Source organism: Patiria miniata, unplaced genomic scaffold (genome assembly GCF_015706575.1).
Source record: "Patiria miniata isolate m_02_andy unplaced genomic scaffold, ASM1570657v1 HiC_scaffold_7, whole genome shotgun sequence".
Classification (NCBI taxonomy): Eukaryota; Metazoa; Echinodermata; class Asteroidea; order Valvatida; family Asterinidae; genus Patiria; species Patiria miniata.
This window is the reverse complement of record NW_024037074.1, coordinates 14683937-14696912: the sequence shown is the minus strand read 5'-3', so window position 1 is coordinate 14696912 and position 12976 is coordinate 14683937. Positions and strand designations below refer to the sequence as shown.

At 38.6% G+C, this 12976-nt stretch overlaps 1 protein-coding gene across 2 annotated transcripts; it reads right to left on the bottom strand.

Moving 5' to 3' along the window:
* Positions 1-246: 246 nt before the first annotated feature.
* On the bottom strand, positions 247-12057 carry LOC119744881 (lysM and putative peptidoglycan-binding domain-containing protein 2-like). 2 transcript variants are annotated; one of them, XM_038221071.1, is made up of 6 exons: positions 11735-12056; positions 10739-10863; positions 10227-10430; positions 9571-9764; positions 5584-5733; positions 247-4054 (listed from the first exon to the last, which is right to left on the bottom strand). In XM_038221071.1, exons 1-5 carry the CDS (start codon positions 11903-11905, stop codon positions 5627-5629), a joined length of 801 nt encoding a protein of 266 aa, XP_038076999.1. In that variant the 5' UTR covers positions 11906-12056; the 3' UTR covers positions 247-4054; positions 5584-5626. The 2 variants fall into 2 exon arrangements, with proteins under 2 accessions (XP_038076999.1, XP_038077000.1); XM_038221072.1 differs by lacking the exon at positions 5584-5733 and having other exon boundaries at positions 11735-12057.
* Between the last annotated feature and the right edge of the window lie 919 nt (positions 12058-12976).

The window sequence follows — 12976 nt, the reverse complement described above, 5'->3', positions numbered from 1 at the left end:
TTTAAATTAATTCTAGCTTGTTAACTTTCAGTAACAATCTTCCCCCATCACACAAATAGGAAGCCACGTGATGACATTTGTTTCAAACCCAAATATGCATCTCGATCAACTTTCAGCAAATGTTACACAGAAAGGTATTATCTTGGAAATTACGTCATTTGTGCATTCATTTCGATATTTTATTTTTAATGTCTTGGCACGTATAACGGACAACACAGAAAACGAAGATTGAAAACAGTCTGTCTCTTTTTTTTTTTTTTACAAACACGACACTTGTATTTATTTCTGATTATCAATATTTACTAAAATTATACACGATACACACACGTTCATAATACAAACTGCTTATCATTTGGAATCAAAGTGGCCCTTAGGCACACCCACAAGGGGCGCTATAACCAGTTTAAAGCTATTTGCAACATATACAATTTAAACGTACATGACTGTCACTCGTATAACCCTCCAGTGAAAACAATGAATCGCAGACAATACATAATGATGTAAAGACATCACATTCAGGAAAATAATGATATTGCTTGGGTAAATGAGTTTTAAATTATATATATATTTTTCCATTTTGAAAGTTAGATTCTCATCTTCTACACTGTTGTAATTGCCATTAGCTAAAACTACTTAGACGCTTAAGTACATTTGTATACGCTAACACATTTGACTGACTGGTGGCAAATACAACTGCACCGGGAACTTATTAAGGACCACTATCAGACCTACATGATATGTGATAATGTGGCAAGACATTTTGGATCAGTATACATATGCAAGACGCCTTTCCTATAAGTATGTCGTTAGTTCACTTGGTACTTTGTCAATTTACACATTTCTTATTTATACTGAAAGTATATTATGGTCTTGTACTGTAACTGGCACAAAACAGAACGGCACACCTTCAAGGAAAAATTCAAATCAAGTGACTTCATATATGGATTACGAATACATTACGAACCCAGAAGAGATTTAACCATTCCATCTTAACTGGCTTCCAACCCTGTAAATATGATGATGATGATGATGCGTTTTCACCACGACTAATCACCAATCCCGTGGAAAAAGGTAGAAATGTTGTGCAAGTACAACCGCTTGCTTTGGAGTACGTCTGAGTTGTTGTAGTAAAAAAAAAAAACATACACAGGGGAACACACTATCAATTGCTCGGAAAGAAAGATGGCGGCCAGTTTGGATGCAAACAATTAAAAAGGAGGGATTACTTACAAAGGGTCTAAGGACAATGAAGGATGTGAATCAATTTAAGTCGCCCTTTTTTGAATTGTAAATGTTAATTCTCGCTGACTAATAATATTGAGATGACCATATTGACCCAAAATCTGTTCTGAAGACATCGGTATAGACTGTCTACCGAAGAATGCCCATAAAAACATTGGACCATTTTCCCATTGCACCATTTCTTTCTGCAATCAAAGATATATAATAGACGACACATTAACCAGAATCGGACATGACTTCCTAAGCAACTGCAAATAGAAATGGTCGGTGCGTTTTCGGTGGAATACTAATCAACCAAAGAACTCTCTGATCAATATTACAAATTAGTATGAATTGAGATAATTTTTTTTTAACTCAAAAACGATTCTAAAGTGACACTGTTATCTGATTGCTGATTAATTTTAAGGACATAAAAATAAAATCATGTTATAAAATTCTTTTGTCCCTGATCTTTTATAGCGTCTTTTCGTCGGACGAGTAAGGGCCTTCAGGTAATTAAAATTATCAAAAACACTCCGGTTCAAAAAAAAATTGGGGGGGGGGGCGCGGTGGGTAAAAAATATTACCTCTAGCCCTTGCGACAAAGAATTCAATCGGCAGCTTTTTATTACCTTCGTAATTTATCGGGTACTTCAAACCAGGCTGAATACTAATAATTATTAACAAAACTTCTTAGGATCAATGTTTTTTTAAACAACCACCGACTCGCTTTTTAAAGGCTATTTCAAACAAAGAAGAAAACTTCGCCGATTTCATTATAGGCCCATTTTTTTTTTCAAAATCCTTTGATTGAACCAAAATCCTCTTGAGACATCAGGTACATATCCCCCTGTGTCCAATGATTTCTGTCCGTCAAGGTTGCATACAATGACCACAATGACCATGCTTTTTGAGTTTGTATTTTCTTCTGTGCGACTCGCTATAGTTTTTGTAAGCCGTAAGCAAATCCTTTAATTGAACCCAAATCCTCAATGAAACCCTTTTCTTGATTCTGTGCCTCTATTTCCAAAGAACACCGCGGTTTTTTTTTTAAAGTAGTTGGACATTGTTTGTGCTTGACTTGTGGAAGTAAACAAGTCGAAAGCACGTGCGTCACTCCCAACAGTATTGGCAGTCCAAAGAAATCGCCATCTTTGATACAAAAAGCCTTCTGAATACAGAAATTGAAATCCTTCTCAGATACAATTCTTTATATTCCCCAAACTTTATCAAACATCACGTCTGTGATAATGACAGACTTTGTTCGCATTTAACTTTCTCAAGACGATAAAAGTAAAAACCCTATACACCAGGGAAAAAATAAATGTCCCTTAAAGTTGAATGGAAATTCTCATTTTAAAAGCCATCAGGAAAGAAGCTTCCTGTTCTTACAATCTTTCTTTTTACAAATCCAGTTTGTTGTTTCTTTGCATCCATGTAGCTACATATAAACATTATTTGGTAAGAAAAATCTTTTTTATACTAAAACACCTGAAATTCTTTGTATTTATTCATCGGAGTAAATTACCCTGGCAACGTTGCTTTTCTAGTGCAATTTTCACACAACAGCTTAAATAAATACTTAACGCAAAACATGGTGCTGAAATGCACTATTTCAATTTTACGCTAAATTTTCCTTCCAATTTCTCTCCGATGTCATCATCACTTCTTACATGATGAGGACAGAATCACATTGCACTTACAATTTATTTCCCCAAATCTGGAGAAATCACCTTTTCCTAGATTCTAGTAGCCACCCTTTAAATAGTGATATGATTAAGGAAGAAATAGGAACAAAGGCATGCATTTGATAACAGGATAATACATAATTCTTATTTACAGGTAAAATCGCATCCAACAATTAAACTACAGTTTTTGCTACATGTACAACAAAGTAGCTCATACAATGGATGTACAGTCCTCACGAGCCTATAGCCGATATTTTGAAACTTTAGAAATTTACAGACATGTACACAGAACAGGAAAAGGTTCTGAAGGCATAGGCTGGGATTTAACACTGTCAAAAGCATGCATTACGTTCACACATCCACCCAATGTCATTCAATGATAAATGAATCTAGACCAGTAGCCAGTCTGGTGTGAAGGGAGGGTGATTTTAATTGAAAAAGTGGACCAATAGTGAACTGAACATTTAGAACATTTTAAATATCAAATGACCTACTCCAACAAAATTAAGTACACATAGTTGTTGTTTTATGACCACGAAAGCCAGTCATGAAAAGTGACAGTGGACAGCTTAAAAGGGCACATGTCAAATTGGATGATTCTGACCATTCAGCGGGTGCCTTCTATCGGTCTTCAGTAACCCGTTGTTGAATTACAAAAACATGGCATCCAATTTTGACCATTCAACAGCTTACATGTAGTCCACATTTCTGATCAAAATGACATCACAGTTCATGATGTCAACTCCGATTTTCTTGGGCGCGGTGTCACCTAAACTTTGCATGTGTACACTTTATTAGATGTTCGAACGTAGCTCTGCACACGGTAATGTCTGCTCCTGGGAATTCCCCCCCCCCACTCCAACCCATTCCTATCCTGGCTACAGGCCTCGAATTACACCCTGATCTAGTCATAGTTTTCCTTATAAATGTACTTCAACTACACACTTACATGTCCCCTCTAGTAGTGTGGAATATAAACAAAGAGATTAGTTTCTTGAGTTGAGGATTTAAGAAGGGTTTGTAAGAGAAGTGTACAGCTACCTCAGAGACAGTCAGCTCAGCTGTACAGAAGAAGTAGCTTCTCACAATGTGGCCAACAGAGGGGGCCATCATACATCACCTGCTGATTGTCTTCATCTCAAAATCTGTACGCAAGAAAAGATCTGTGGTCATTCATTTGTCCACAAAGAGGACAAAAAGTCTTCAAAAGGTCAACATTTAGGATTTTAACAGAGAGATCTATCGGTTAACTTTTTTATGTTTACCGCGTTGGACCCAACTTGGGATAAAGTGACAAACATAAAAACTTGGAGCCAAATCACTGTACAAAGGCACATTCTTTGCACTTGTACTTTCAGGGGTCATCCAGCCCTGTGTAAAGAGACAAATGTTGGGCTGAGGCTTCCTCATTCATGTAAAATCCTCTCTAAAATCTCCTTGTGGATTCGGAATGTTCCGGGGTCAGGAGCGCTAGACCACTTTGAATGGGATTGGGGGGGGGGGGGGTTTGAAACCATGGCAGACCATCCATGCTAACAGGTACATGTAGACAGGATTTTGTACCCAGACCCGGGGGGGGGGGGGGGGGGGGAGAAGGGGCCGGGGGGGGGGGGGATCATCTTACTATAGGGGCTGCTGTTCAAGGCAGATGATCAGACAACAGGTGACACAATTAAATGATACATGGTGGGGGCCACTGGGGGGGGGGGGGGGAGAAGCCCACTCTAGCGATGCCCATGTGTGGAACACATATCATGGAGCTACAAAAGATCTATATTGGCTCACCAAAAGGGGGTTATTACCTAAAGCGTCATGCTTTGCATGATTTTTCGGCTGATGAATTTGTTAAGCAATACGTTCTGCTTAGCAGGACCATGACATTGAGACGGGTTGAATCAGAGTACATTTAAGTATGTTAATCAAACCTTGCCCCATACACATCAAAAACACAATGAACACACCGAAATAAAACAAACACCAATATCAATAAACAATGATTTTACATGTGATACGAGATAAGCTATAAGCAGAGTGAACATCACATACATGTGGCGCATGCTGTGTGCATTTACGTGTAAATGTACATCAATGCATGCAGTCAGAAAACACACTAGACTATCACCACAGATGAATTCAGATGAAAATGTGACAACTATGAACACTGAATAAGTGTGATTCCAAATTGTATATAGGGACCTAAATGTTGAAGCAAAATGTCCGAAAAAGTGTGTAACTGTTTTGGTAAAAAAAAGGTAAAAATGCAGAGAAAAAAAAATTGCAGAGAAGCAGTGCAGAGAAGCAGTCCTTTCCCACATAATACAATGTCCCCAATCCAACTTCATGTTTTTTATAATGTATTATTACATGTAATCACGGTACACAACTACAAATTACAATGCAGTTGTGCCTTTTATGAGACAATTTTCAAAACGAAACAAGGCAAGCCAAGTAAAGCTGGCCTTAAGAGTGAGCAAAATTCTATTGATGAAGTCTTTTCATGCATCTGATCTATGCAATGGGCCAGACTTAGCCCATTCATGGGCATTACAGGGTAATCCTATATGATAGCACTGCCCGGCTCTCAAGTGCAAAGAGGACCCTAGGCTGGCTCTTTGGGACCGGCAAAAACTGTTAGTAGAATTATGTGTTAAAAAAAGCGAACAAAAAAACTCACCTGAGAATTCTATCCAATTATCAAGTTATTTGCCAGCATGCCTCTAAACCAATCTAACACTAGGCTTCTCCCGACTCCTGTTGCTAGGCAACCCAGCTGTTAGCGCCTCCTTTTCATCACATGACACCAGTTCAACTTTGCCTTCTTTTCCTATAAGAAGGTGGCATGAGTTTTGGGGGCGGGGTCACAACAGAAGGGGAGGGGGTTTGCATTGTGGTGGACATGGATTGTGGGAAGGGAGCAGGGAAGAGGGAATGATTATAAGCGATGAATAAACTGAAAATAATTGGATAAAGTGTTGCTGTAAAATGTATGGCTTCAAAAGTGCAGCTTGCAATATAATAAGCCAAATTGGTGCATATTTGTTACTTCAATATATTAGATAAAAGTACTGCTTGTTGCTTGTGCAATGTAGCAATTCTCTTCAAATGCATCAGCAGGGCACACAAATAACAACGTTATTCTGGGTAAAAATACAAATAAAATGGCAGTTTGTAGAACTAAGGCTTAAATATCGACTCTATGGAAGCAGTTGGAATATAGGATGCCATTTCTACTTGATGTACATGCAGGTAGTTCTGCTTACATGTACATACAACTCAAAAGCAACATACATGACAAAGTGCAAGAAACAAAATCAGCATTTTGCAGGAAGAGGACCAAACATGGGATGCCCGCGGCCACTGAATGCCAAATGATGTTTGAACTCTGTGTAAAGGAAAATGCTCTACAGTGAGAAAGAAACATGTAGATGAATCAGGTTTGCACACACTCAGATGACAATTGTTTGTGTTTACTTTGTGCCATATTCAGGCAAACCAGTGCCTGAAAGCAAGTGACCTGTACTCCTGCACATGAAACTCCACTAAGTATGCAGTCACAAAACACCCCTACTGATAGTGCACGGAGTCCAAAATGACATGGATGATGAATTCAGCAAAGGTTTGGGGGATTTTGGGATCCTTTCTGATCATGACAACCAGGTGGTTAAATTGGCACACAAGACGGACTGACAAGGACACAAATACAAAGCCTGCATTGCTTATGAATGATTTATTTATAAAAAAAAAATAATCATGTTAAAAATACAGCATGAAAGCATGATTTTCATTTTAGAGCACATCAAATTAATTCACATTATTAGCCCTCCTGCCTCGTCTCAAACTGTCAAAAAAACCAACCCACTGCCTCTCCCATAGCTTTTGTACAGGCCGGTCACCAACTGCTGGAACCCTATGGATTAAACTACATAACTGTCCAAACCTGTTGAAGGGATTTGATGGATAGAGTGCCCTCAAATACTGCTACAACTTTTACTGCAATTCTATAGACCTTATGCACAGCAGCCATTGCCCTCTAATAGAGGGCAATGGCTTTGTTTTGCTGGGATGTGCACGAGTGAACCTGTTGTGCCTTCATTGTTACTGAATTAAATCAATCATTGCCAGGCACTCAGCAGGAGTTAAACCCACCATATCTATTACTGTCAGTCAAGGCATGGCAACATTGCCACAGCCTGTTAATTCTACCAATATGAGCCCAATTTACTAAACTGTTAAAACCTGCCGCTTGATTGATTTTGACAGATACATGTAGGATATCTACAGGTATCCATTTTGTCACTAAGACAGGAATGGTTAAGACTTCCTGGTTTACATGACATAAAGACCAATGACTCACGTACAGTTACACAAGACGAGTCATTTGGAGGTTTTTAACCTCTTCCTCTTGCTTCGTTTATGTAGTATGAACCAAGCGACCTATAGATATTGCTCATGTATGTACATGTACAAGTACATACATGTAAACATACAGTACAATAGTACAATACATATACTATTGACCTATCCCGTTAGAATCGCGTCAACGCAGCTTGTGAAATATTGTCCAATTACATGATATACAAATTGACGCGGAACGCGCAACATCTGAGCTGAGGTAACCACAACTTAGCGTACAAAAATTCCATAGGGTTGTCTAAGGGGCGTGGCTAACTCGCAAACAACGATAGGTCAATTGCTTTACACGCATCTGATTTTTTTTTTTTAAATGCATAATAGTCAAAACGCTTAGTACAATAATTCATTGTTGAATTGTGTCATAAATGATTAGGCGAAATTAAAAAAAACATGTTTAGCATCCCCGCCCGCTTCCTTTTTGGAGGCCGCCTCCTTTTTTCTTTCTTTTTTTTTAACCGAAAAAATTATAAATTTTCTACAGTGACGTTATTTTGGCCTCTTTATCTGTTGCATCTATCCCATATAAAGCTGTTATGTCATTTTCTGAGTCCAATGGCGGACATTTTTGGAGGGGGAAAAAAAAAGGGCCTCCCGTTTCCTTTTTTTCAAAAAGGCAGGACCCTAAACATGTTTTTTTTTTTATTTCGCCTTAGGCCAAAAAAATATTTCTGCTTTGGAATATCCTACCTACCCTATTTTGACAGCCCCTACCCTAATTTTTTTGAGGGGAAAATGAGGAGAAAAACCAAGAAAACATCAATTGTTACCTTTTAGTTTTACCCTCTACTGCACAGACGCATCCATATGACGGTGCACAAAATAAATTGCCCCCCCCCCAAAAAAAAATTCCCTACATGCCTACATTGTACCACATTGTCGGAAGTAGAACTAATTTTTTTTTTTTGACCTTGTGTACAATTATTCATTGTTGAACCAAAACCACCCGCCAGCAATTTCTTACTTTTACTTCCTGTTTCAAGTTTAGCTTTTGTTGGCACAGAAATGACTAACCCATGACCATGATGACCTACAAATTTATCTGCAATATCAGAAACTAATCTGTTTGTTCCGTAGTCCATAGTATATGATACGTACATGTATAACACACATGGCACACACAAATATGTGCACATAACATCAAAATATGACTGAATCTACAGAAAATAATACATAATATAAACATGCAACAGTATGGAAAAATACATCAATACTTAAAAAAAATATGCTGTAAAGCTTGTCTTTCATAAATATAAATTAAGAAATATATATCTCTGAAAACATACATGTATTGAACACTTCATACATGTATGTACTTCATTACTATGTGTTTTTACAAATGTACCTTGTTATAAAATGTAACAATTAAATAAAATATTTTCTTGCTATTACACTGTTTTAGAGATTAAGTGTTACAAATTGCATTTTTGTTCATTTCACTGGGTTTTTTTACTGCTACTCCCATGTACATGCATAAATATTCCTAAACTTGTACATGTAGAGGTTGAACTTTGGCCTACTTTTCATGGGTATAAGGGAGGTGCCTACATGTCTTCATTTGACAGTTGAAAAGACCTCTGAGTTCTTGTGATCGACTGATGATTTGTTCAACTACAACTTTTCTTAACAATGATATGTTTTAGCACCAAATTTTTACAGCTGTATCCAAGCAAGCTGAGCGTGTGTACACATACATGTCTAGAAATAGTTGAGAATGTTTAGAGCATGTTTCCAAATGTGAACATTGGCAGCAAGGCAAGCGCATGTATGGACACAAATGACATGTTGCATGATCTGATGACTGTGAATGCGATGTTTAGATGAGCATGAAAACAAGTGCTTACATACAGCTAGGGCACAGCACAACATGACAATGATTCTTGCTAGGCTTGGGCGACTCCAAGTCATAATCGAATAGAATCGATTCCAAAGTTGGAATTCCCAATCGCGATTCCACTTTTTTTTAGCAAATCGATTTCCCAGTAGTAACAATTCAATTCTCCCCAGAATGGATTGCAGACACTTCAAATTGTCACTGGAAGTCTGTCCTCGCTGAGTGATTATTCTAAATGGAGTTGTACAGGTAACACCTGTTTGGAATTGGAATCGATTTAAACATTTTGGAATTGCCCAAGCCTAATTCTAGCTCTACTACTACAAGTGTACACTCAAAACTCGACCATTTCCGTCCAGTTGTGTGCGTCAATGGTCAACACACGGACTCGCTTCATAGTAAAAGACCGCCCCCTACCTTTACTGACTCCGCCCCTGGTGATCTCATTGAGTTCGTTGCCCTTCCTTTTGGGGCTGTCTGTATTGACTGTCACTATGCTGGACTGGTAGCTGTTGTTTGTGCATGCACCGGCCGTGGAGGATACTCTTGATGAGGATTGCTTGGTAGGACTACCCTGCACATGCGGTGAGATGGCTTCGATTTCTGGAACACTGCCAAAGACAAAAACAACACTTGCTCAGAAGCAGAAATCTCTCTTTGATTATCATTTTGTGCTTTACTGATTTCTCAGTATAACAAATTAAAAGTATAAAATTAACCAAAACGTCCTAAGGGCTCTTTGGGGGTCAAGGACCAAATACCACAGAATACTACAATGAGTTGTGCACACTTGTATGGAAAGAAATGCATACTACAGGTTACTACTGAGTAGTATTTTGTAGCTTTAGGTGAGGTTAGGGTTAAATGTCAGAAGTGATAAATTATGAGATATACAATCGGAGATGGGCCGTCAGCTTTGATTTACATTGTATCATTTCTTGCACATCATTTCATTTTTCAACATTATCACTGTTACTCCTTCCAGAAGACCAGGATTGACAGTTGTTAACCATCAACTATAAAACACAGCTGTAATAAGTCACACATGCATCCTGTAAAATAGGACTGCCTACCTGCTGGTGGTTTCAATCGCATTTAAGTTGGTTTTCCTCTCTCTGAGTTGTCTATCGATGCGATTGAAGAAGTCCATCTGAACGTCTCTGGTTTCATCGACGACGACTGCATCCTCCTTCTTCTCTTCTGAATCTGCCTCCTCATCTGAGCTGTCAAACAAGACCGTGTCTACTGCCACTTTGTGGACTGGGCTTCCGTTTGCCCTGTCAAGAAACAGTCCAATCGCAAACTTGTGATTTACTTATAATTATTTTGACAGAGGGCAGGGCTGTGTTCAACTTGACCACTTACAGTGTTGACCCTTCCCAATCACTGAACATTGGTAAATCACCTGGAATCTTATTGAATAGCATGGTAAGGGTTTAATTGATTCATCATGCTAATTTCTTAAAAAGATGCATGACTGATAGAAAACAAAATTAATGGATCTGAAGTCATAATCGTTTCATTTGTGCACATTAATTCATCAAGTAACGAAAGTGTTTCGAGAGCAACAGGGAAGGATATTTACCTTGACGTTGCATTCTCAAGGACATGAGCTGGAAGTGGTTGGTCACCAACAGGAATGCTGAGTGTTGATCGCAGGAAGATACTATCGTTGGTGTAAAGTTTGTTGGCTCTCTTAATTTGTTCAACCTAGTAATAGAAGAAAAATATATAGTTTAAGAAGAAACTGTAACCAGGCAAAGGTCTGTCTACATTTCCTTTTCTTCAAGTTAAACAGGTTTTATCATTCCAGAATGCTTCCTGCAATCTAAACCTCTGCAGTCCTTCCCTCTTTTCAATAGTGTTGTTGGTACCAAAAACTAATAACCCACTCTCAATACACAAAAAGATACAATCATACACATAGTCTTATAACATAAAAAAAAAATGACACTTTTGTTTCCCCCAACCTGATTGTTTACAGTAGGCAATAACAGTGTTTATCATGTTTATATTTGTAATTTGGGCCTACTGTCATGACTGTAAATTTGTACACATTATTTGCTGATCATGTATCTACGGGCCCAGTTCCCATAAGGGAACAAAATCCACCAAACTAGTTGGCGACATTAATAACATGCACCTATGTCGTACATGTAAATAAAGGGAAGACTTTTTAATATTTGAGGGAAATTTGAGGGGTAAAATGACGATGACAATGACAAAACGCAACACGAAAATATAGATGACAATCACCCCCCGGTATGTACCGTGAACGTGCAGGCGCGCTGAATCGCATGGCACCAACCGTAAACCGCGTAGGAAATCGTAATTTTCACCCCAAGAAACCGTTAAAAAATTACCACAAAGGTGTCACTACATTGAGAGAAGTCTGCTTTAGGTTGAAAATGTCATTTGTTAGTAAAAAAAAAAAAAAAATTCTTGATTCTTATTTGATCGAAACAAAACAGGGGGCCTAGGCTACACTACACGATCGCCGACTGACTTTCCGCGTTCTCTCTTGATCAAGTTGAATGCGTTAAAATGTGGACGGATATTCCTTTTTATAAACTCGACTTACCGATACAGAGTATTTCAAAGCAATGCCCGCAAGCGTATCATTTGGCGTGACAATATGTTTGATGTAAATATCTTGCGTGGATTTCTTGGTGCTCCCGTACGACCTTCCGTACGACTTCTTCGTAATGCCTAGAAGCGACTTTTCACCGCCCTTTTGCGTCTGGGTAGACATGGTTTGCGGCGATTCGTCTGCAACCCAAAATATGCGTCCAATCGTCCTCAAAACAATCGAGAAATATGAAGGAAATTACTCAATCCTAAACTGTGCGATCACTTCCCTTTCGCTGCCTAGATTGCTATTAATAGGCTGGTATATTATATGATAGGTATGGATTTATATATTACAAAGACAGGACACCAGACGTATTTTGGGTTATTTTCCGGTTATTTGTTCAGGGCGCCCTCTGTCGAAATTCCTTTGTTAGTCAGAAGATAAAAAAAAAACTCTCCAAAAAGCGGGCACTGTACATAGCGGAAATTTATTATTTTCTTCAAGGTTTTACACTTATTGGACTTATTTAGGCTCATAATGTTGAGCCAACTTTCTTAGGTGCGGTTTGAAGAGTGTACCTCTTTATGAATTTAACGTCAGCTAACCTCAAAATAAAAAGCTCAAAATGAAAAGATGATGTCCTCTTGGTTATTGGAGCTTCTTTTTTTCCTTCTGCGTACATTGCTTACATCCAATCGAGGATGTGATCGGCATCATGACCACGGGCGTATGTGTGTGATATCTGTGCTTCTGAAGATAGCGCCACCATACGTGACACTCTAGGATATGATAGCTCAGCCTATAACAGTAATCCAGAACCAGTGGGTTTTTTCAGGGCGAATATCCGAGGGCGCTATTTTTAGGACCACATATTGACCGCATCGTCAGGTTTTTAGTGGAAATCCTCAGTGTTTTTTTTTTTCAGGGCGAATATCCGAGGGCGCTATTTTTAGGGCCACATATTGACCGCATCGTCAGGTTTTAGTGGAAATCCTGTGTGGGTCATTTTGGGGGTCGAGATCCCATAACTTTCGCTACCCAGCTGCCCCTCCCCGGTTAAAAAGGAGACCCAGCTCATTAAATTAACTTGACCCCCTCTTCAGCCATCTTCTTTATAAATCATCCCACTAAGTTCAACAGCTAAACTGGCAAGGATTCTTAGGCTTAATTTTAAACCTTTTTTATAGACATACTCGTTTACAAAAGCTCAAAAATAATGGACTTTAATACACCTTCATTATAAACTATTCA

Bases quoted from the DNA above. Each gene is read 5' to 3' on its own strand.
- LOC119744881 (XM_038221071.1), bottom strand. From the start codon at position 11,905: ATGTCTACCCAGACGCAAAAGGGCGGTGAAAAGTCGCTTCTAGGCATT. The intron at 10,431-10,738 runs GTAAATATCCTT...GTTTCTTGACAG, and splicing joins CTTGAGAATGCAACGTCAAG to GGCAAACGGAAGCCCAGTCC. The intron at 5,734-9,570 runs GTAGGGGGCGGT...ACCTTCTTATAG, and splicing joins CAGGGGCGGAGTCAGTAAAG to GAAAAGAAGGCAAAGTTGAA.